Below are 22,807 nucleotides of genomic sequence, written 5' to 3'. Positions count from 1 at the left end.
ATGTATTTACCTCATCCCAACATTCCAAAAGCCTCAACCCATTACAGCATCAGCTCAAGTGCAAAATCTCATCTATGTATCATCAGCTTAAAACTCTTTTTCATGTTCAAGTGGAATAGTTGATGATACAATGAGATTGACACATCACATGTCACATATATAAGGGTAAGGTTAGTGGTAATAATTTTATTCATGAGAAATGTATGAGTTGGCCATAATGAAATGGTGGGTATTATGGCCACACTCATAGAAATAAAACTTTTAGTAGTAAAGCCTTAATAATAAAAATAAATGGTGTGATTTCTGGAATATGAAGATTATAAAATAATGACCCTGAAAATAAAGCTATTGTAAGAGTATTCTTCTTATTCAGATAAGAATAGGCAAACAGTACTGCTGCATATTTAACATTAAACCCTGACACAAGCTGTTTCCCCCTCAGTTAATCCAACTAGAGGAGCACTCAAGTAGTTTCTGATTTGTTTTTCTAAGACCACCAGAGCGGGCACAAAAGAACCAGCGAGTAGGCAAGTGTAGGAGCAAAACTGCAAGTTTATTTTGGTCACCTAAGGTGTGGGGAAGAGGTCTGTCGGCCTCCGGCAAAGAAGGCGGACAGAGTCCCCCGGTGGGGCTCTCCGACGGAGTTCCTGCAGTCGCGACATCCCGACAGAACTGGAGGACTGAGGAAGGCCACCCGTGGCGTACCTCCGGAGCGGCTTTTCTAGGAGTGGGAGGGCAATAGGCGGGGCAGGGGCGTGTCAGGGGGCGTTCCGCAGGTGTGACCAGGTAAATCTTGGTCTCTTCGTATGACGTCACCTGGCGCATGCCCAGTTGGTCTGCACCTTCCCGGGCGCCGGCTGCATTTTCGCTCGCGCGGGAAAAGTTGGTGAAGAAGAACCCGGAAGTGCACCATCTTGCCTCCGTTGGTCCAGTTTCTTCTGAAGTTGAAATAAATCCCTTTATGGTAAGTGACAAGGTTATAAAAATTAATCACAAATATTATTGGGTAATTGTAAGGGTAGAAAGTGTAAAGGACACACTTATTAATATAATTGATAGTAAAATGATTGCTAAACTTGCTTCATATGAAATTGTGCTGTTGCTCCTCATGCCCTAATTGAAGAAAATATATTTTGAATTTGACGCTCCTTTACATCTTAGCATGGAATATACAGCTAGGCTTGATACTGATAAATAATGTCCCGAAGTTTATATTAATTAATGGATGTGGCATAGGGAAAAGAATTATTTTATTAATGTTAAGGTAGAAGATTGAATTGATAATAATATAGAGGAAGCTGATGGTTATAATGAGTATTGTATAAACAATTGAAAGCATAGGCAATTGGTTATAGTAGTTTATAGGGAGCAATAACACTAGATTCTTTTCAAAATTGTGTATGTCTTAAAACTTTTTGGGCAATTCATGTTAAGAATGCTATGGCTAATTAATCAGGAATAACTAATAATACTTTATTAATAATGAATATATTGGTAAGAAGAGGATTTGCACCTCTAATCACAAATGTCTAAGTTTGACACAAATCCAGACTGTCACCTTAACAAGTCCTGTTGGCGTTAACTTAATGTTTATTATTTACTTTAAGATTGTGTCATCTGTTTAATATATGGTGACACTGGGAAGTTTGGCCCTGTTTCTGTTGTCCTTTCTTTGGAATAGAGGCCAGTCAGGAATGGTATCCCTGTTACTGCAAGGCTTCCAGTATTTAGTGAGAATATGATACAAGACAGAGCTTTAAATTGTTCTATTTTCAAAGATGTTGCTCATCTAAAGTATGAATAATGAATCCAGAGGACAACAACAATAAAACTTTAAAGAATGCTCATATAGCCCAATAGCCAAAGCCACACTAGAAAAAAAAAAAAAATGGAGGTATCGCATTGCCCAACTTCAAACTATACTAAGCAGTTACCAAAACAGCATGGTTCTGGTACAAAAGCAGATGCATAGACCAAGGGAACAGTTCAGAGAACTCAGAAATAAAGCTATGCACCTACAGCCATCTGATCCTCAACAAATTTGACAAAAATAAGCAATGGAAAAAGGACTCCCTATACAAAAAATGGCACTGGGAAAACTGGGTGGCCATATGCAAAAGAATGAAACTGGACCCTGACTTTTCACCACATAAAAATTAACTTAAGGCGGATTAAAGGGGCTGGGCACGGTGGCTCACTTCTGTAATCCCAGCACTTTGGGAGGCCAAGGCAGGCAGATCACAAGGTCAGGAGATTGAGACCATCCTGGCTAATATGGTGAAACCCCATCTCTACTAAAAATAAAAAAAATTAGCCAGGTGTGGTGGCAGGTGCCTGTAGTCCCAGGTACTCAGGATGCTGAGACAGGAGAATGGCATGAACCCGGGAGGCAGAGCTTGCAGTGAGCCAAGATTAAAAAATAAAAATAAAAAAAAGATGGATTAGAGGTAAATGTAAAACCTCAAGCTATAAGAATCCTAGATGAAAACCTAGGAAACATGATGATGTACATCAGCCTTGAGAAAGAATTTATAAGTCCTCAAAAGCAATTGCAAAAAAGTAAAAATTGACAAGTTGGACTTAATTAAAGCGCTTCTGCACAGCAAAAGAAACTATAAACAGAGTAAACAGACAACCTACAGAATGGGAGAAAATATTCATAAACTATGCATCTTACAAAGGTCTAATATCCAGAATCCCTAAAGAAATTAAATAAATTCATTTTTTTATTATACTTTAAGTTCTGAGATACATGTGCAGAACGTGCAGGTTTGTTACATAGGTATACACATGCCATGGTGGTTTGCTGCACCCATTAACCCATCATCTATATTAGGCATTTCTCCTAATACTATCCCTCCCCTAACCCCCAACCCCTGACAGGCCCCGGTGTGTGATGTCCCCCTCCCTGTGTCCATGTGTTCTCATTGTTCCACTCCCACTTATGAGTGAAAATAAGTGGTGTTTGGTTTTCTGTTCTTGTGTTAGTTTGCTGAGAATGATGGTTTCCAGCTTCCTCCACGTCCCTGCAAAGGACATGAACTCATCCTTTCTATGGCTGTATAGTGTTCCATGGTGTATATATGCCACATTTTCTTTATCCAGTCTATCATTGATGGGCATTTGGGTTGGTTCCAAGCCTTTGCTATTGTGAACAGTGTCGCAATGAACATACATGTGCAGGTGTCTTCATAGTAGAATGATTTATAATCCTTTGGGTATACACCCAATAATGGAATTGCTAGGTCAAATGGTATTTCTGGTTCCAGATCCTTGAGGAATTGCCACACTGCCTTCCACAATGGTTGAATTAATTTGCACTCCCACCAACAGTGTAAAAGCGTTCCTACTTCTCCACACCCTCTCCAGCATCTGTGGTTTCCTGACGTTTTAATGATTGCCATTCTAACGAGCATGAGATGGTATCTCATTGTGGTTTTGATTTGCATTTCTATAATGACCAGTGATGATGAGCTCTTTTTGCTATGTTTGTCGGCCACAAAAATGTCTTCTTTTGAGAAGTGTCTGTTGATATCCTTTGCCCACATTTTGGCGGAGTTTTTTTTCCTTGTGAATTTGTTTAGGTTCTTCGTAGATTCTCGAGATAAGCCCTTTGTCAAACAGATAGATCACAAACATTTTCTCCCATTCTGTAGGTTGCCTGTTCACTCTGATGATAGTTTCTTTTGCTGTGCAGAAACTCTTTAGTTTAATTAGATTCCATTTGTCAATTTTGGCTTTTGTTGCCAATGCTTTTGATGTTTTGGACACGAAGTCCTTACTCATGCCTATGTCCTGAATGGTATTACCTAGGTTTTCTTATAGAGTTTTTATGGTTTTATACCTTAAGTTTAAGTTTTTAATCCATCTTGAGTTAATTTTTGTATAAGGTGTAAGGAAGGGACTCAATTTCAGTTTTCTGCATATGGCTAGCCAGTTTTCCCAACACCATTTGTTAAATAGGGAAACCTTTCCCCATTGCTTGTTTTTGTCAGGTTTGTCAAAGATCAGATAATTGTAGACATGTGGTGTTATTTCTGTTCTGTTCCATTGGTCTATACGTCTGTTTTAGTACCAGTATCATGCTGTTTTGGTTAGCATGTAGTATAGTTTGAAGTCAGGTAGCATGATGCCTCCAGCTTTGTTCTTTTTACTTAGGATTGTCTTGGCAATGTGAGCTCTGTTTTTGTTCCATATGAAATTTAAAGTAGTTTTTTCTAATTCTGTGAAGACAGTCAATGGTAGCTTGATGGGAATAGCATTGAATCTATAAGCTGCTTTGGGTAGTTTGGCCATTTTTACTATATTGATTCTTCCTATCCATGAGCATGGAATTTTTTCCATTTGTTTGTGTCCTCTTTTATTTCTTTGAGCAGTGGTTTGTAGTTCTCCTTATAGAGGTCCTTCACATCCCTTGTAAGTGGTATTCCTAGGTATTTTATTTTCTTTGTAGCAATTGTGAATGGGAGTTCACTCATGATTTGGCTTTCTGTTTGTCTATTACTGGTGTGTAGGAATGCTTGTGGTTTTTGCACATTGATTTTGTATCCTGAGACTTTGCTGAAGTTTCTTATCAGCTTAAGGAGATTTGGAACTGAGACAATGGGGTTTTCTAAATATACAATCATGTCATCTGCAAACAGAGACAATTTGACTTCCTCTCTTCCTATTTGAATATCCTTTATTTCTTTCTCTTACCTGGCCAGAATTTCCAATACAAGCAAAAAACAAGTAACCCTATTAAAGACACAGACACTTCTCTAAAGAAGACATATGAACAGCCAACAAATACTTTAAAAAATTGCTTAACATCACTGATCAACAGAAATGTGAATCAAAACCACATCTCACACAAGTCAGAATGGCTATTATTAAAAAGTTTCAAATCAACATATGCTGTCTATGCTGCAGAAAAAAAAAAAACATAATGTGTATACATTATTTCTGGAAATGTAAACTAGCTCCGCCACCATGGAAAGCAGTTTGGAGATTTCTCAAGGAACTTAAAATAAAACTACTATTTGACCCAGCAATCCCAATGTTAGCTATATATCCAAAAGAAAATAAGTTGTTCTACCAAAAGACACCTCCCCTCGTACATTCATCACAGCACTATTCACAATAGCAAAGACATGGACTCAAGCTTGGTGCCCCTCGATGATGGACTGGATAAAGAAAATGTGATACATATACACAGTGGAATACTCGGCAGTAAGAAAAAAAATGCAATCATGTTCTTTGAGCAACATGAATGAATCGGGAGGCAATAATCCTAAGTGAATTAACACAGCAACAGAAAACCAAATACCACACGTTCTCACTGATAAGTGGGAATTACATGTTGGGTACTTATGGACATAGATATGGAAACAATAGATACTGGAGACTACTAGAGGGGTAGGTATAGATATGAGTAAGCATTGAAAGTTTGACTAATATATGCCATACTCACTACCTGAGTGGCAGAATCATCTGTATCCAAACCCTTGGCATCACACAATATAACAGTGTGAAAAACCTGCATACGTACCTGAATCTAAAATAAAAGTTGAAATTATAAAACAAGGGAAAAAAAGAATGCTCATGCACAGATATGCATGTAAAAATGCCAGGGAGGGTTAATTCATAGCAATAATTACTATTTAACCTACTTTACTTGAGGTTAGCAAAGCAATCATTTTTTAAATACTAATTTATGTTCAGTACAGATTGTACTCAACAGGATAGTCAGGGCTCCTAAACCGAGTGCAAAGTTCTGATTGTGTAATTATGTACAAGTGTAGGATGAAAGAGAATTGGCAAACATGCTCCTGCTGTGGCTATAGTACTAGACTGAAGTAGGAGTAAAATTGCCCTAGGACTTTCTCTGGTAAAGAAGGTAGACCTATCAATGGGGGAAAAAAAAAAAAAAAAAAATTATGTAGAATTTTTTTTAATTGTCATGTATATGAATTGAGGGAAAAAAATCATGCTATGGATATTATGAGACCAATCTCCCCAATGAAATAAAATAAAGTACTTGAACAGCTGTCATATTAGCATCTGTTTGTCCATATCATCATCCAGTTAATAGAAAGACATATTTCCCACTCCTCACTCAATATATAGATGGAAGTGGTTCTTATGGTAAATAGAATTAGATTTAAATAAGACAAAAGTAATGATTCAGCACTTGGTTAACGTTAAGTTTAAATGTACATATCATGTTGAGAATTTTCTTTGAATGTGTAACAGAAAAAAGTGCTACTGAATGAACATTATTGCAATGTAGTAAAGCAGAATGTAAATTCCTTGAGGTCAGCATTCAAGTCTGTTTTCCTCACAATGGTGCCCACACACCTAGCATACTGCCTGGCACACAGTAAATGCTCATTAAATATTTGTGAGGTACATGGACAGGGGAATGTGGTAGACAGCTGATGAAGCTTTTCTCCCACTGTTCCCCTAGGTGGATCATCCATAGTCAACTGATTATGAACCCTGAGGTCCAAGTTCTGCCCTCCCCCTTCACTCTCCCCACCAGTGGGCGGGACAGTCCTCTCAGGACTTCAGCACAGGTGGACAGGGGTGGACAGGGAGAGGTAGGGGCACTCAGAGATCCAGCAGGTGCTGCATCATGAGTGTCTCTGTGCTGAGCCCCAGCAGACTCCTGGGTGGTGTCTCCGGGATCCTCCAAGTGGCCTCCCTGCTCATTCTGCTTCTGCTGCTGATCAAAGCAGCTCAGCTCTACCTGCACAGGCAGTGGCTGCTCAAAGCCCTCCAGCAGTTCCCGTGCCCTCCCTCCCACTGGCTCTTTGGGAACAAACAGGAGGTAAGGAGGAACTCAATGGGGGAGTGGGAGGGCAAAGAGGTGTGGGACTCTGAGACCCTGGTCACAAAATCCATAGAGCAAAGCCTTGTTTTGTAACAAATATGAGGCCTCAAAGGAACACCCAGCCTACCTCTCTGGTGTCAGCTTGTCCCAGTCATGAGGAGCTCACTCCTCCCATGAAGCCCATCCTGCTGGTCCTCAGCTCTATCACCCATGCCCTCCTTCTGCAGATATCAAGTGTGTCTTGGCAGTCCTGCACGTGGAGGGCAATGCCTGATTGTCTCCAGGCTGATTACCCCATAAGCCTTGGCTTTTCTCAGAGAACAAGGCTTCTAGATGCTCCCTGCCCAGTCACTTAATGCCATCCTCTCTGCCTGGCCCTGCGTTTGCCTGGCAGCACAGACACCCCTCTGAGGAATCCGTGGCATGAGGAGCTCATGGTCTGTGAAGAATACAGGCAGGAATTTGAGAAGGTGCCAGACTGCAGGAAAAGAGCTCACTCTGCTGGGGTAGATATCCGAGGCAGAGATCTGCTGGTGTAGGGAACCAACTGGCTAAGTAAGTTTCCCCAAGACTCACAGAATTTCCACAACAGGTGATTTAGGACCTGAAAACCTGACAATTGTGGGTACACATGATGGGGGCAGCCTGCACAATGTTCTCCAGGTGAGGAGACTGGTGTCTGAGTTGCACGTTGAACAGTGTGTGTTGACCTCCTGGCTCTCCTCCCACACACCCGGACTGTGAGCTCCCTGGATGTGAGCATGTCATCCCCTCCCTGTGCCCCAGCAATCAGCAGAATCCTGGCACACCTTGATGGTCAGCTCAGGTGTGTAGAGCAAGCTTGTCCAACCCATGCCCCATGTGGCTGCGTGTAGCTCAGGATGGCTTTGAAGGTGGCCCAACACAAATTCATAAACTTTCTTAAAACATTATGAGGTTATTTTGCAATTTGTTTGAGTTCATCAGCTATCATTAGTGTTAGTGCATTTTATGCATGGCCAAAGACAATTCCTTTTCTTCCAATGTGGCCTAGGAGAAGGAGAGCCAAAAGATTGGACATGCCAGGTGTAGAGGAACAGAGGAAAAAGAGAAAGGAGCAGCAAGAGGGCTGAGGAGGGACACAGCCCATCCCCTGTGCACTACTATCCCTGCGTGGGGAGGGGGGCAGGTAGGAACAGAGCAAGGTAAGGGGCTGCATGGAGAGGGACTCACCAAGGTGCTATGAATTGAACACACTTAAATGGAGACAGGGGTTGCAGGGAGCTGAGGCCTGTTGTTTCTCAGCAAAGGAGGCAACGTAGTTCTCAGCAGAGCAGAACCAATGTGGGGGCCTGACAGTGTTCAAGCCCTATATGGACTGGTCCCAATACCACTCTGCCTTCTTTCCCATTCTCCTCCTTTACCATATGTTACTCACTACCTCACTACCTGCCTATGTGTTTCAACCTCTAGGCCTCTGATCACACTGTGCTTGCTACCTGGAATTATCTTCTCACTCATATCTATCTGTCAAGGCCCAGCACCAAGCTACCTCCTTCAAGAAGGCCTCCTGGGCCTCCCAGTAGTGAAGGGCCAACTCTTTTTTTCTATGGGCTATCCTTCTCAAGTGGCCAGAGCAGTGTTAACTTGACTCAGTTATTTTTCTGCAGTGTCATAAGTGTGGGCTTCTTCTGGGAGAGACCATCTCAGATTTATCTTTGTAACCCAATAGTCCCTCAGTAGATGACTCAATGAGTGAGGAAGAGTGTTCAGTTCTGAGTTAGGTCCCTCTTCAAAGCTTCCCCAGATGCTTGTCCTTCCTTCCATCTCATATCCATTATCCCCTACTGCACAGCCTCTAATCTTCCTTACCCCCCAACTAGACTGAAAATTTCACACAGATAAGGACCACAGCTGTGTCCTAATGCAGTGCCTGAACCACACTGGACACGTAGTGTGTGCACAGTAAGCATGTGCTGAATGAAGGAGCCTATCCCACAGTAGGGCAAGCTGCCTCAGAGCTGAAGAGTATGATTGTCAGAAGGAGGTGGGCAGACATTAGATACTTATGTGGTAGACAGTTGCTTTGAGTTACTAGAAGCAGTTGAAATAAAGAAGAGTTGGCAACATGGAACATCACTAGGACCCAATGTCTATGAGGGTTCCAGATGAGATTAAAGCAAAGCTGAATCTTGAAAGCTGAGGAGAGGTGGCTGCTCTGTGGCAGGGGGAAGGGCATTCAAGGTAGAGAAAAGAGCAAGTGCCCGGGCCCAGAAGAGTGAGCAGGTGTGTGAATCAGCAGCAGTGGTGGCATCGGCATTGGAGCTGAAACAAATGGTGATGGTGGAATTGCCAGCAGGGCTGGAGGCAAGAAAAGAGAAGTTGAAGCCAGAAAGCCAAGGGCTTTGGGATCCACATCGAAGAGTTTAGAAAGATGACTGCAGGCAGCAGGGAGCTCATAATTCATTGATATGTGAAAATGCAAATAAGAAACCCAAATCTCAAAATTATAGTCCAACACCAGTACCATATGCATATACCCAGACTCTATCCCATAAATCTGTACATTTTCAACATGTAGAATACTATTATGCACACAATTTTATAGTTAATCTTTTTTTGCTTAGCCATACACATCCCAAGTGGTATTTTATCTTAACAAATATTTACCATATATGCTGGGATAATATTGAAAATATAACAAGTATGATTATATAAAATTATTGTGTAATTTAAAATGTTTACATTAATTCATTTTATTCTCTAAATATACTAAATCATTTTACAAATCTACTTATCAAGTAATATGAGTTATGCACATTGCCCATGGAAATTGTTGTATTTAGGACTTCCAGAGATTGTACACAACATGAAGACAAAGGCTGATTTAAATTTCTGCTGGCAGTACTGAGTGAGGGCTCATAGCGATTGGCCTAAGGTTAAGTCCTGGGGAGAGAACAAGAATCTGGATTACAGCTCAAGCCATCAGAAATTGATCTAAATCCATAACCTCCGCTACATGGCTCCTGTGGTTGTCCTGCCCTTCACTCCCGCTGCAAAGACTAGAAGTAAATGGAAGTGTTCATCTGTCTACCCTCGTTGACAGCTCCAACAGGACCAGGACTTACAACGGATTCGGAAATGGGTGGAGACATTCCCAAGTGCCTGTCCTCTTTGGCTATGGGGAGGCAAAGTTCGTGTCCTGCTCTATGACCCTGACTATATGAAGGTGATTCTGGGGAGATCAGGTGAGATCGAACCCCCATCCCAACTGCAATGTCTCTTCCCTCTTGACACATGCCCCTGGGTCTGTAAAATTCCAGAAGAGAGTGGCTGTTCAAACATCAATATCTGAAACCTCTCCCATGCATCCACCAAGCCCACCATGCCCAGGCTGTAGCCAAAAATATTTACTGAATACTGAATGTTTAAAACAATATGTGGGGCTGAATTTTCTATTCTTTTTTCTATTTCTCTATTAAGAAAATTGAGGTTCTCTGAAATGTAAATTGCCCCAGATCTGTAAAACAAATTTCATACCCACATTGACTTGGGTTTCGAAGCTCTAATTGTTGCCTGTCCTGGTATGCAGGTGACTAAGAAAACATCAATGTAGAAAATCCCATGGCTCTGTATTATTCATTGTCATAGAAGACCTAGCCTATGTGTCTCAGCAATTAACCTTCCTAGCCCTCTGCGTGTTTTCCTGATGGAACACTGAGTCTGTCTTCCTGAGCTCACGCTGACCTTCAGGACAGAAATAGAAGTGGATGGGAATCAAGTGGCAGATGACATGGGTCAAACTGCCAACTGACAGACACCAAGAACTGATGGCTGCCTCTGAGATTGCCTTGCTTAGTAGCTCCTAGTTTCCTATAAAGCCTTTTCTTACCTTTCAGACCCGAAATCCCATGGTTCCTACAGATTCCTGGCTCCATGGATTGGTATGTGTGCAAACTAGGGCTGTAGCCCACTCCCTAGTTAGGTTTGAATTATTTATTTGTCTCACAGAGAACAACAGATTAGGGGCCACCACTATCATGACCCCATCCCCAAATCAAGCCCCATTTCCTTCTTCTAACAAGACCCTCACCTCTTCCTAATGCTGGTGCAAACCTTCCTGAGGCTTAGCTTCTTCCATTTCATGTCTCAGTTCTCTCCAGACATCCTTGGCCTCACATTTATTTTACATCTGCCCACAACCCTTTTCAACCTTTATCTCACAGCTCACATCATAATCACATGGATGTAGCAGTTCAATCAGAAAATTCGCATGCCTGAAACATACCTCCTTTTCCTGCATTTGCCCATGATGTGGCTTCTTCTGGATCGTTCTCTCCCCAAGAAGTCAACTTTCTCCCTCCCAAATTGTCACCAGTCATCCCTAGGTCCCTGCAGCCCCTAACACACACACATACACACATTCATGTCTACCTTAGGGTACGGCTTGCTCCTGTTGAATGGGCAGACATGGTTCCAGCACCGACGGATGCTGACCCCAGCCTTCCACTATGACATCCTGAAGCCCTACGTGGCACTCATGGCAGACTCTGTACGAGTGATGCTGGTGAGTCCATGTCTCTCTCCTCTCCCCACACCCACTCACAGCACACACTCTCATGAACTTCATTCCTAACTCTATGTCCCACAGGTGGCCATAGACATAGACACATGGAACAACACTCTCATGTCATTGCTGTGAGAGTAGAGGGTTCCCCAGAGTTGTATAAGGTAGGAGAACACCCAGGCATCAGGTCAGATCCACACTTTGTTTCCCCACCATAGGAATAGAGATTCATGGTGAACACAAGGCCCTTCTCCTCCCACTTTGAAACCTTCAGCACAAGGGACTGGAGGAGTATGCAATCTTGTTGGACAGCAGGACTTCCTATGCTGGCTGGCCTGTGCAATGGCAGCCTCACTGGCAGCATGGACAGGCCAAGATGTCACCCACCCAGGCTCTGGCCTGGGGCCCAAGGTTTCTGCATGGATTTAAGCCACCCTTGGAAGGAAATGAACACCAGGTCTATGTTCTCAGGGCAATATCTGCCATAGCATCATCTCCGATCAGGACTCTGATTTCTCACCCAAGTGGGCCCAGCAAATTTTGATGAATGGAAAAGAATTGAAGTCCCTGTTTTCTCTACAACAGAGTGCCCATACTAGCCCCTTAAGCTATCTTTGGCACTGAAACTTTCCTACTAGTCCCTCAGAACTAGCTCAGCTCTCAGAACACTGAAGAGTCCCCCATTATTTATCCCAGAACAACAATAACAACAAAATTTTCACAACCATATGTCCTAACTGAATCTCAAAATTCAATACTTAATCCATGCTATTGTGAGAGGATCTGTTTAATGTTGTATTAAAACTGCATGAGAATTAGGTATCAGTTTACCAACACTGGCTTTACAGTCCCAGTTTCTACAATGCATTTGCTCTGTAAAGGGAGGAATCCCAACCAAGATATCTGCAAGCTACAGGAAAAAACAAGATATCTGCAGGTACAGGAAAAAGCCAGGCCTTATTAGCAAAGCACTTCTTGGAGATTAAGAAGGTTCATGTCCCCTCCCACCACAGGACAAATGGGAAAAGCTCCTTGGCCAGGATTCCCCTCTGGAGGTCTTTCAGCACGTCTCGTTGATGACCCTGGACACCATCATGAAGTGTGCCTTCAGCCACCAGGGCAGCATCCAGGTGGACAGGTCAGTGATAACCCTCCAGTTGCAGGGCCCTTGTTCTTATCAAGTGGAGTGCACATACCTGAGGGGCAGGTGGGGGAGCATGAAGGCTCACCTCCACACAAAGGAAGAGTCAGTCTCTGACCAAACTCTAATTCCGGTCCAGACCAAACAAAGTCTCAGGAACAGATGCCTAATTCCTAGCACAGGTGGACCCTGGTTGTTCATACCATCTGATAAAGGTCAAAGGATAATAAGGCTGTAAGATAGCAGAAACATTGCCTCAAGGCTGCTTGTCCCCATTATCTGAGGCTGCCTCCTTTCAGACCCCATTCTACTTCCGGGTAATGGGCCCACCCCTACTACGGTCTCTTCTTCATACTCTCCCTCAGGAATTCTCAGTCCTACATCCAGGCCATTAGTGACCTGAACAACCTGACTTTTTCCCGTGTGAGGAATGCCTTTCACCAGAATGACACCATCTACAGCCTGACCTCTGCTGGCCGCTGGACACACCGCGCCTGCCAGCTCGCCCATCAGCACACAGGTTCTGTCTCTTCCTCTTGTCTCCCAGCCTTTCCCAGGCATGTGAAAGAACCTGCCCTGACTCCTCAGGCAGAGAAGGCCCCTAGGAACCCTGCAGAAGCCAGAACACACTCAGTCTGGGGAATTCCCTTGCTCAGGGGCTGGGAGCCGAGACGTGAGGGGCCACACTCTGTGCCTTGGTTTATCAATGTCCCCACATGGAGGTAACTGAATGAGACCCTGTTCAAACAGCATTCAAACGGGGCCTCCATGAACTGTGCCACTGGAGGAAGGGGTGCCCTGCCTCACACAGTACTAGAACTTCCACCCCTGACCCTGCACCCACACTCACATTCATGCTGAGATCTACCAGACACCCCCATGGGGGCATCTGGGCACCTAGGCCTCCTGGGGGCCGCTGATGGTCTCAGCTTTGCCTGGTAACCATTGTTCTGGTACAGACCAAGTGATCCAACTGAGAAAGGCTCAACTACAGAAGGAGGGGGAGCTGGAGAAGGTCAAGAGGAAGAAGCACTTGGATTTCCTGGACATCCTCCTCTTGGCCAAAGTGAGTATGTGTAGCAGAGGCCTGATTCTTTGCCCAGAAGCACAGAGCATGAGTCTTTGCCCAGAAGTACAGAGCAAGAGACCAGCCCTGCACTTACACCATGGTCTTCCCAGATGGAGAATGGGAGCATCTTGTCAGACAAGGACCTCCGTGCTGAGGTGGACACGTTCATGTTCGAGGGCCACGACACCACAGCCAGTGGGATCTCCTGGATCCTCTATGCTCTGGCCACACACCCCAAGCATCAGGAGAGGTGCCGGGAGGAGATCCATGGCCTCCTGGGTGATGGAGCCTCCATCACCTGGTGAGTGAGGGCTCAAAAGATGGGGTTCCCTGCCTTGTCTACAGGGGAAGCCCCTGGTCTGCCCGGGCCTTGCTGATGTTCAGGATGGGCTTGTTTCAGGAACCACCTGGACCAGATGCCCTACACCACCATGTGCATTAAGGAGGCACTGAGACTCTACCCACCGGTGCCAGGCATTGGCAGAGAGCTCAGCACTCCCGTCACCTTCCCTGATGGGCGCTCCTTGCCCAAAGGTATGAACTTCCCCCACCCTCTCACCTAAACTCTCCACAGGGACATGTGGCGGGTCAGAAATCCAAGTGTGCTTCAGAGTTCTGCACATCTCTGGGTCTCCCTTTTGTTTTAAAAAAATCAAAAACATATTTTGTATTTAGGATTAAGAATTTAAAATGTCTGGCCGACAGCTTGAACCCACCAAAAGTTTAAGAAATAAGTGTTAATCTCTGAATGTGGCCTTGGGTCAGTAACTCTAAAATTCTATTCCTTGAGATGTGCAGGGCTGGAAAGAGAATCAGACAAGGGCAGAGAGGGATGTGTTTCTCTCCTCATGGGGTCAGTGCAAAAGAGGCTCATCAGGAATCTCATTTCCCGGGTCAGCTGTTGTCCAGTCTCTGAGGAACCCTCAGGTTGATGGCAGAGAGCAGCTGATGACCAGATCTGGGGCCACCAAGGTGCAACCCCCCCGGTTCTGGTCCCAGTCCTGCCATAACCTAGTCGTGTGAACATAGACAAGACAATTGGTCTCTCTGAGACTCAGGTATCTCCCCTGAAAACTGAGAGCAAAAGAATGTCTTCCTTGGAATGTTGTTGTATTGGTTGAGTTCATGTATATTCTCCAACGGATCTTTGAGGATATTTGATGAATGTGAAATGTCACTGAACTTACTCTAAAGAGTAATGCTCTGATTCTTTCTTGCTTCTCGTTCCTGCATAAATGGTTGTCTATTCATCATTTGAACTCACATGCTTCGTCAAGCCTAACCCACCTGCATAATGGCAGAATCATCCCAGTCAAAGTGACAATTTGTGGAAAGTAGGCCTTTTGGGCCTTCTTTTGCCCCTGCTGGCTGAAGTACCAGGCCGCCCCATGCAAATGATCAGTCTTCTCTCTCTTTCCAACCTGTACCACAGGTATCACGGTCATGCTCTCCATTTATGGCCTTCACCACAACCCAAAAGTGTGGCCCAACCCGGAGGTATGTGGTCCTTGAGAGGAGGAAGTGGGGTGATCTCTCAAGACCAATACCTTTTCTTGCTTCCACCTCTGGGAGTCCTGTCCCCTCATGAGTGGCAAGTAGGGGCTGGATCCTTACCTATCCTGGCTCTGGTGCTCTCTCTGCAGGTGTTTGACCCTTCCCGTTTTGCACCGGGTTCTGCTCAACACAGCCACGCTTTCCTGCCCTTCTCAGGAGGATCAAGGTGAGACGTCCTGTGTGATTATTGGAAGAGAGAAATAAAGGAGGTCTCTGGTCAACCCTCTGATCTTTGTGAGCCAGATATTCATATGTGGCATCTTCAGATGTGCCCTTAAATGTTGGTACTTGTGGGAAAGTCAGGCACCTGGTGTGGGTGTCTCTGTGTACAAAAGGATGGTGGCATTCCAGAGTATCCCATGGAGACTTTGTTCCCTCTGCTTCTTCAAATGGGCAGCCTGAATTCACTGTCAGTGCATGTTCCAAACTTCAGTATATTCACGTATTTTCCTACTTTAGAGATATGAATTCTCAGAATTAGATATTCTCCAGTAAATTCAAATTCAGCTGTTTGCTTTTCTCAGTTATCATGAATAGTAAACAGTAGATTTCTCTCTCCCCACACATCCTCAATGCTGCACACAACCTTCCCTATTTAATTCACCAGTCTGCCATAGAGATGAATCATTGAAATCTTTGCATCTGTTTATAATACAGATGACCTGCAAGTCCTACCTTTCAAGCCATATAAGGGAGAGGTTAAGGTAGCCCTTTGAAGAAAGTTTTACAACAGTGTGTGTCATATCATACATTTTTCTGTCTTGCCCGATGAAATTTTTACTGCATTATATAGTGTTCACATATGTATGTCTATTTCGCCATTTGGCAAATCTGTACATACCTTGGGATCTTTTTATGCCATAGTCCTGTAATCCACTTAGTACAATATTGGCCAAAAACATAAAAAGTGGAGAGTACACTGTCTTGGAGAGAAAAGCCCAATAATTATTATATAATGCGCATTTCAAGGCTCCTGGTATGTGAAATATAAAACACACTTGAAATAGCCGTTGAGCTGGAGAGGAAAACTCCAGAATGGCTGTGGTGGAAATCATCGTGGCATCAGAAATTGTCCTGGGACATACAAACAGGCAAAGACAATACAAATTCTTAGTAGAAACAAAGTTTTTTCAAAGAAATAATTATGTGACTTCTTCAAATGGTGAGTCCACTTACACAGAACAGGCTTTAAGAAAAAGCTTCCTCCTGAAACTCCTTCTCCAGCACTGGTCTGTCTATTCCAGGATGAGAAAGTCTTCCTAAACATTGCCTGCAAATCATGTCGCTGCCACTAGAAAACCGGAGAGCATTCCTAAGCTCCATTTCTAACTCAGAACTGTATTTACTCTCAGTGTATTTCCTTCTATTTTATTCATCTTAAAACTTAAATACCATCATTCAAATATAAAAGTATTTCTTAAGCCTACCTTTGTGAGTCAACTCCTGTGCAGTGTGATAAGAAAACAGAGATAAAAGGTACAAAAACGTGTTGTACAGAAATATATCCTGTGCTCCAGACACACATCATTCCGTCATCCATCCTTTCACTCATTCACTCACTGAGTGGCTTGCTGAGTGTCCCTGTCCCTGGTGCTGTCTGAGGCACTGGACTGTGAGTGTTCATGGATAAATCACGAATGCTACCTGGGGGGCTGGGAGGGAGAGACACAGCTGGCAGGGAGTGAGAAGCATCTGGGCTCTGACTTTAGCCTTGAGGATGTGGCAGGCAGAGGTGGAGGGAGGACATTCTCAGCCATCTCCGCATGAACAGGGCTAGGACGTGGGCTGGACAGGTAAAATGTGGGTGAGGCAACAGCCCACAGAGGGCTTGTCTGCCAACTGAGGCATTAGGATGCTGTGCCCCCTGTGATGCAGAGCACGGGAGGGTCTGAGCTGGGCTGTGGCTTCAGTGTGCAGGGAGGGGAAGCAGAAATCCAGAAAGTCCAGGTGAGAAGACTGAGAAAGGGCAAGGAAGGACGTTTCTGGGGTAGAATTAGAAGGCTACAGGGGCTGATGGATGGAGAAGTGAGGTTAGACAGAAACCTGGACCCTGGAGTGAGAGGCAGGTGGGGCAACAGCTGAGGGCCACCCACTCAGTTCCCCTCCAGGAAGCCTCCCATTGCCCTTCTGACTCCCTTAATCTACCCATCAGGGGTCCCCTATGAGGATTCAGGTCCCTGTGCCTCCCACTACATGGGAAGCACCTGAGAGTGTGGTCCACCCTCACTCTGTAGGACCTGAACTGACCTCCACACTGAAGAACAAGAAATGTTTGTGGAGGGGTGAACAAACCATTGAGTAACTCTTTATCTATTCATGTGATTAGACTCTGCCTTAGAGCCCTGGCCCTGTCTTGATAAAGGGTTTCAAGCCTGCTGAGAGCAAAGGTAGAAGGTAGGAGTTACGAGCTAGCCCAGGAAGACGGCTCTGTCCAAGGTTTGGGATAGTGTGAAGCCAGGATGGGGTGGAAGTGTCCATGGGCTGTAAGTTTGCAGGGTCTGGACACATGAGGTTGGGCACTGAATGCCCAGCTCAGAGCTGGGGTCAGGGGCCAAAACCTGGTCAGATCAGAATGGAGCCTGAGGCCACTTCTCAATTCATTGTCTCTGCCTGGCCCAGGAACTGCATCGGGAAACAATTTGCCATGAACGAGCTGAAGGTGGCCACGGCCCTGACCCTGCTCCGCTTTGAGCTGCTGCCTGACCCCACCAGGATCCCCATCCCCATGGCACGACTTGTGTTGAAGTCCAAAAATGGAATCCACCTGCGTCTCAGGAGGCTCCCTAACCCTTGTGAGGACAAGGACCAGCTTTGAGGGCCTCCACCTGCCATCCTGTCTTCCTGACCCCCGCTCCTGTCTCCTGTCTGTCTGCCCATACCTGCTTTCTATCTGCCCACCTTCCCTTCTTCCCACCTGCCTGCTGTCCTGCCTCCTGTCCCTCAGTCTGCCTGCCCTTCTCTCTTTCACCTTTCTTCAGGCTCCCTACTTGCTTGTCTACCTGTCTCCTACCCACCTGTATCTCTTGTTGGGAGAAAAGCTGAGTGTTGGGAGAAACTGAGGCAGAGCTTGCATGTCTGACATAATGTAAGACAGTCTTGGAACATGTCCAGGGTCCAGTGTCTAAAACACCTTGTGGCCTTTGGAACACCACGTTGTGTGCTAAAGGGTGGAAGGCTACCCTGACGCATCATAATCTAAGCCCAGGGCATAAAACCCCTCATGACTTGGATAGAATCCAAGGCTCGTGGCTCTGGAATGTGTCTGGACCTGCTGGCTCCTTGCTGCTGCTTCTCCCAGGATGGATTGTATCTTGAGTTAAAAGAACCTGCTCTCCATTATCTCAAGTAGCAGAGCATATGCTAAACCGTCAGTTGTAAATCATGTGCTTAATGCAACGTGCCCTTTCGACCCCCACATTCTCACCACCTGTTTCTTGGTTCAATCACCAATAAATAGTCTGGGCTTCCAGAGCTCCCAGCCTTCACAGCCTCCATACTTAGCGTTGGCACCCTGGACCCACTTTCTCTCTCAAACTGTCTTTTCTCATTCCTTTGACTCTGCTGGACTTTGTCATCCCCACGACCTGGTGTTGGGTCTGATCACTCCAACATCCCTGAATCTCCACTCACCTCCCAAACTCCTGCCTGCCCTCCAGACTGTCTGCCCATACACCTGTCTCCTTCTTCCTGCCTGCTTGTCTGTTTCTGTGTTAGTTTCCTATTGCTGCTGTAATCAACTATCACAATCTCAGTGATTTTAAATAACGGCTTTTTATTCTCTTACAGTTCTGGAGGTCAAAGTCAGGTATGGGCTTCACTGGATGAAAACAAGTTCTGGAAAGGGCCAAACCCCCACCCCCAGAAGCCTTCAGGCAGAGCCCTGCCCCTTGGCTTTTCAGCTCCAGAGCTGCCTTTTTTGCATTCCTTGGTACTGTCCCCTCCTTCCTCTTTAAAGCCAATGGCATCTTCAAATCTCTCTCTCTCTGACTGTCTTCACATCTCTTTCTCTCTTATAAGGACCCTTGTGGTTAGTTACATCAAGCTTATTAAGATAATCAAAGATAATGTCACCACCTCAAGATCCATTACTTACTCAAAAGTCCATTGTGACACATGCAGTCCCACAATCACAGGTTTCATGAATTAGGATGTGGACAACATGGAGACCCATTGTTCATCCTAGCACAGCCCCTACCTGATTGTCATCTGATGTGTCCATCTAAACCTGTCCTGTATGCTACCCACCTACGTACATGATTGTCAGTCAGACAATCCCTCTATCTTCCCTCCTCTCTAGAATAAGGTTCGCAAGCTTGCATGCTTTGTCCAGCTTCACATGGAAGGCGATAGGGTTAGAAGAGGAGACACTAAGACAGGGAGATAAATGCCTACCGAGGAGGGAAAATGGAGATGAGGTATGCCCATTGGTGCCAGAAACCTAGCGGGACCTGACTTGACCCATCCCCCTGCACACAGCCTGCTACCATGTCTCCCCTGGTGCCCACACCCTGTCTAGCTCCTGAGGCTCCCATGGTAGCTGAGTTTAGACAAAGGATATTTATCTAGGAGATCAGAGGGAGAAGCTCACACCTATAAGGAAAAGACTGCAGGCCTCCATTCCATTCAAGATTTAGATTCAAGATGAATCACAGCAAGGCTGAGCTAAGGGCCTATCTTGCTGTGTTTTGTGTTACTGTAACCGAATACCCAAGGCTGGGTAATTGATCTAGAAAAGAGGTTTATTTGGCTCATGATCTGGTGGCTGAAAAGTTTAAGTTTAGGCAGCTCAATCAGATGAAGGCCTCATGCAGCTTCCACTCCTAGCAGAAAGCAAAAGGGGAGTGGCACATGCTGAGACTGCCTGGTGACAGAGGAAGCATGAGAGAGACTGAGGAAGCAAGACTCCGTTTTGGTCCCAATGTCTTGGAAACTTGTCCATTCCAGATACAGCAAAAACTCAAGCCGGTGAGGTGGAAAGGGGGACTAATCTCTTCATGAAGGATCTGTCCGCATGATCTAAATATCTCCCACTAGGACCCACCTCCCAACACTACTGTGTTGGGGATGAAGGTTTCAGGAGGAGTTTGGTTAGGAACACCCCACATCCCAGCCATAGTGAGGCTGCACTGAACTGAGCAGAAAAGCCTCAAAGGCCTGGTCTGGCATGAGGGCCTTGTAAACTCAGCTCTCCACTGTCCCAGTGAGGTGTAGAAAGAGACCCCAGCCTAGCAACGTCACCAGGCACCTGTCAACCTCCCTCACATATGAAACCTGCAGGCTTCTCAGGAAGCTCATGGAGTGGGCAGCTATCCAGTCAGGGGTGGGAGGAGCCCAGGCAGGCAAATGGGTCTGGCTGGTGGAAGAGGCTGTCAGACCCCAAGCAGCTCCTTCCCAACAGCACGACTTCTTGGTCGTCTTCTGCCTCTCTGGCTGGCCACCATGACGAGGCAGGGGCATCCTCAACCCTGTCCACACTTGGTGACTGTCTGGGTGCTGGCACTGCTGACCCTGGGCCCTGTTCCAGCACCCAGGCCCCATGTACTACCGCTGGGCTAGTGTCACTGATTGTCCCAGCCTCTCTCAATGCAGACCGTGCTTCTCTTCCTAAATCTGAACCCAGGTGTTCCTCCCACCTATTGCCCGTTCCTAGCCCAGGACCTTGGATGCCATACAGAGAACTTCCTCTGCCTGAGGTCTGAAAGCTCATTATGTGACCCTGAAAGGGCTTCTCTTCTAGTTTGTGCCTGCAACCAGGACCTCCCTCCAAGTCTCCTGAGTTCCCAGGTCATTGGATTAATTCAGCCCTGCTCTGAGAACAGGCAGGAAAGGGGAGGGCTGGAAAGTCAGTGATCAGTCAGGAGTGGAGGGAGATGGAAAAACTGGGAGAGAAGACTGACCTGGGAACATCATGGACAGTATGGCCGGCCAGTCCCCTGGCATCAGGGGATTTATAAGGGCTCATGTTGGCCATGCTCAAAGACCACAGGACAGTGGGCACTCACTCCCATTACTACGCCTAATACCTGGTTGAAAAGAGGAAGAGGAAGTGAATCATGTAAATGAAAGTCTCATTGCAATTGGAGAGGTAGAGACCTCAGAGTGATCAAAGAGATAAGGAAGGTGCACAAGGAGGGGGAATCTGAATATCTCTATGCAAAAGAATGATGTTGAACTTTTACATACACCATATACAAAGTTAAAAAAAAAATGGATAGAAGGGTTGAAAGATAGCCCACAGAATGGCAGAATATATTCACAAATTAAATGAGAACATATAAAGGACTCCAACACACAACAACTGAAGAGGGCCAGCCCCCCACACCTGTGGGTGTTTCTCATCAGGTGGGACAAGAGACTGAGAAAAGAAATAAGACACAGAGACAAAGTATAGAGAAAGAACAGTGGGCCCAGGGGACCGGTGCTCAGCATACAAAGGACCCATGCAGGCACTGGTCTCTGAGTTGCCTCAGTATTTATTGCTCATTATCTCTACCATCTCGCTGAGGGGGATGTGGCAGGACTATAGGGTAATGGTGGGGAGAGGGTCAGCAGGAAAACATGTGAGCAAAGGACTCTGTGTCATAAATAAGTTTAAGGAAAGGTTCTGTGCCTTGATGTGCACATACACAAACATCTCAGTGCAATAAAGAGCAGTCTTGCCGCCAGCATGTCTCACCTCCAGCCCTAAGGTGGTTTTCTCCTATATCAGTAAATAGAACATACAATCGGGTTTTACACTGAGACATGCAATTCCCAGGGAGGAGCAGGAGACAGATGCCTTCCTCTTATCTCAACTGCAAAGAGGCCTTCTTCTTTCACTAATCCTCCTCAGCACAGACCCTTTACGGGTGTTGGGCTGGGGGACGGTCAGGTCTTTCCCTTCCCACGAGGCCATATCTCAGGCTATCACAGAGGGAGAAACCTTGGACAATACCTGACTTTCCTGGGCAGAGGTCCCTGCAGTCTTCCACAGTGTATTGTGTCCCTGGGTACTCGAGATTAGAGAATAGTGATGACTTTTACCAAGCATACTGCCTTCAAACACTTTTTTAACAAAGCACGTCCTGCACAGCCCTAAATCCATTAAACCTTGAGTCAACACAGCATACGTCACTGCAAGCACAGGGTTGGGCCTAGGGTTACAGATTAAGAGCGTCTCAAGGCAGAAGAATTTCTCTTAGTACAGAACAAAATGGAGTTTCTTATGTCTACTTCTTTCTACAGAGACACCGTAACAGTGTGATCTCTCTTTCTCTTCCCCACAACAACAAAATACTACAATCCCATTCAAAAATTCAAAGGACTTCAATAGAAACTTCGGCAAAGAAGATATGCAAGTGATCCATAAGCACACCTAGAAAGATATTCAACTTCATTAGTCATTGGAGACATGCAAATCAAAACCACAGTGAGATACCACTTCATATCCTTTAGAAAGGCTATAATTATTTTTAATGGAAAATATGAAATGCTGGACAGAATATGGAGAAATTGAAACTCTTATGAATTGCTGGTGAGTGTAAATTGGCATAGCCAATTTGCAAAGCCAATTTGTGGTTCCTCAGAAAAATAAAATCACAATTTCCCTGGGACCCAGCAATTCCACTTTTAGATGTATACCCAATGGATTTGAAAGCAGGGATTTGAACAGATCCTTGTAAACCAATAATCACAGCAACATTA

At 45.2% G+C, this 22,807-nt stretch overlaps 1 protein-coding gene across 1 annotated transcript; it reads left to right on the top strand.

The window, feature by feature from the left end:
* Nucleotides 1–6,534: 6,534 nt before the first annotated feature.
* Nucleotides 6,535–18,889, top strand: LOC117092640 (cytochrome P450 4A11). The gene is made up of 12 exons (XM_033226501.1): nucleotides 6,535–6,811; nucleotides 9,900–10,041; nucleotides 10,693–10,737; nucleotides 11,233–11,360; nucleotides 12,374–12,498; nucleotides 12,867–13,021; nucleotides 13,461–13,567; nucleotides 13,681–13,871; nucleotides 13,971–14,104; nucleotides 15,003–15,067; nucleotides 15,214–15,290; nucleotides 17,744–18,889. Exons 1-12 carry the CDS (start codon nucleotides 6,617–6,619, stop codon nucleotides 17,937–17,939), a joined length of 1,560 nt encoding a protein of 519 aa, XP_033082392.1. The 5' UTR covers nucleotides 6,535–6,616; the 3' UTR covers nucleotides 17,940–18,889.
* Nucleotides 18,890–22,807: the final 3,918 nt, after the last annotated feature.

Source organism: Trachypithecus francoisi, unplaced genomic scaffold, assembly GCF_009764315.1.
Source record: "Trachypithecus francoisi isolate TF-2019V2 unplaced genomic scaffold, Tfra_2.0 Lachesis_group12, whole genome shotgun sequence".
In the NCBI taxonomy this organism is placed as follows: domain Eukaryota; kingdom Metazoa; phylum Chordata; class Mammalia; order Primates; family Cercopithecidae; genus Trachypithecus; species Trachypithecus francoisi.
Note: the sequence above shows the minus strand (reverse complement) of the source record. Positions and strands in the feature narration are given on the sequence as shown.

Excerpts from the sequence above, each read along its gene's own strand:
- LOC117092640 (XM_033226501.1), top strand. The coding sequence starts at position 6,617 with ATGAGTGTCTCTGTGCTGAGCCCCAGCAGACTCCTGGGTGGTGTCTCC. Across the intron at positions 13,022-13,460 it reads GCTCGCCCATCAGCACACAG|ACCAAGTGATCCAACTGAGA; the intron begins GTTCTGTCTCTT and ends GTTCTGGTACAG. Across the intron at positions 13,568-13,680 it reads ACATCCTCCTCTTGGCCAAA|ATGGAGAATGGGAGCATCTT; the intron begins GTGAGTATGTGT and ends TGGTCTTCCCAG.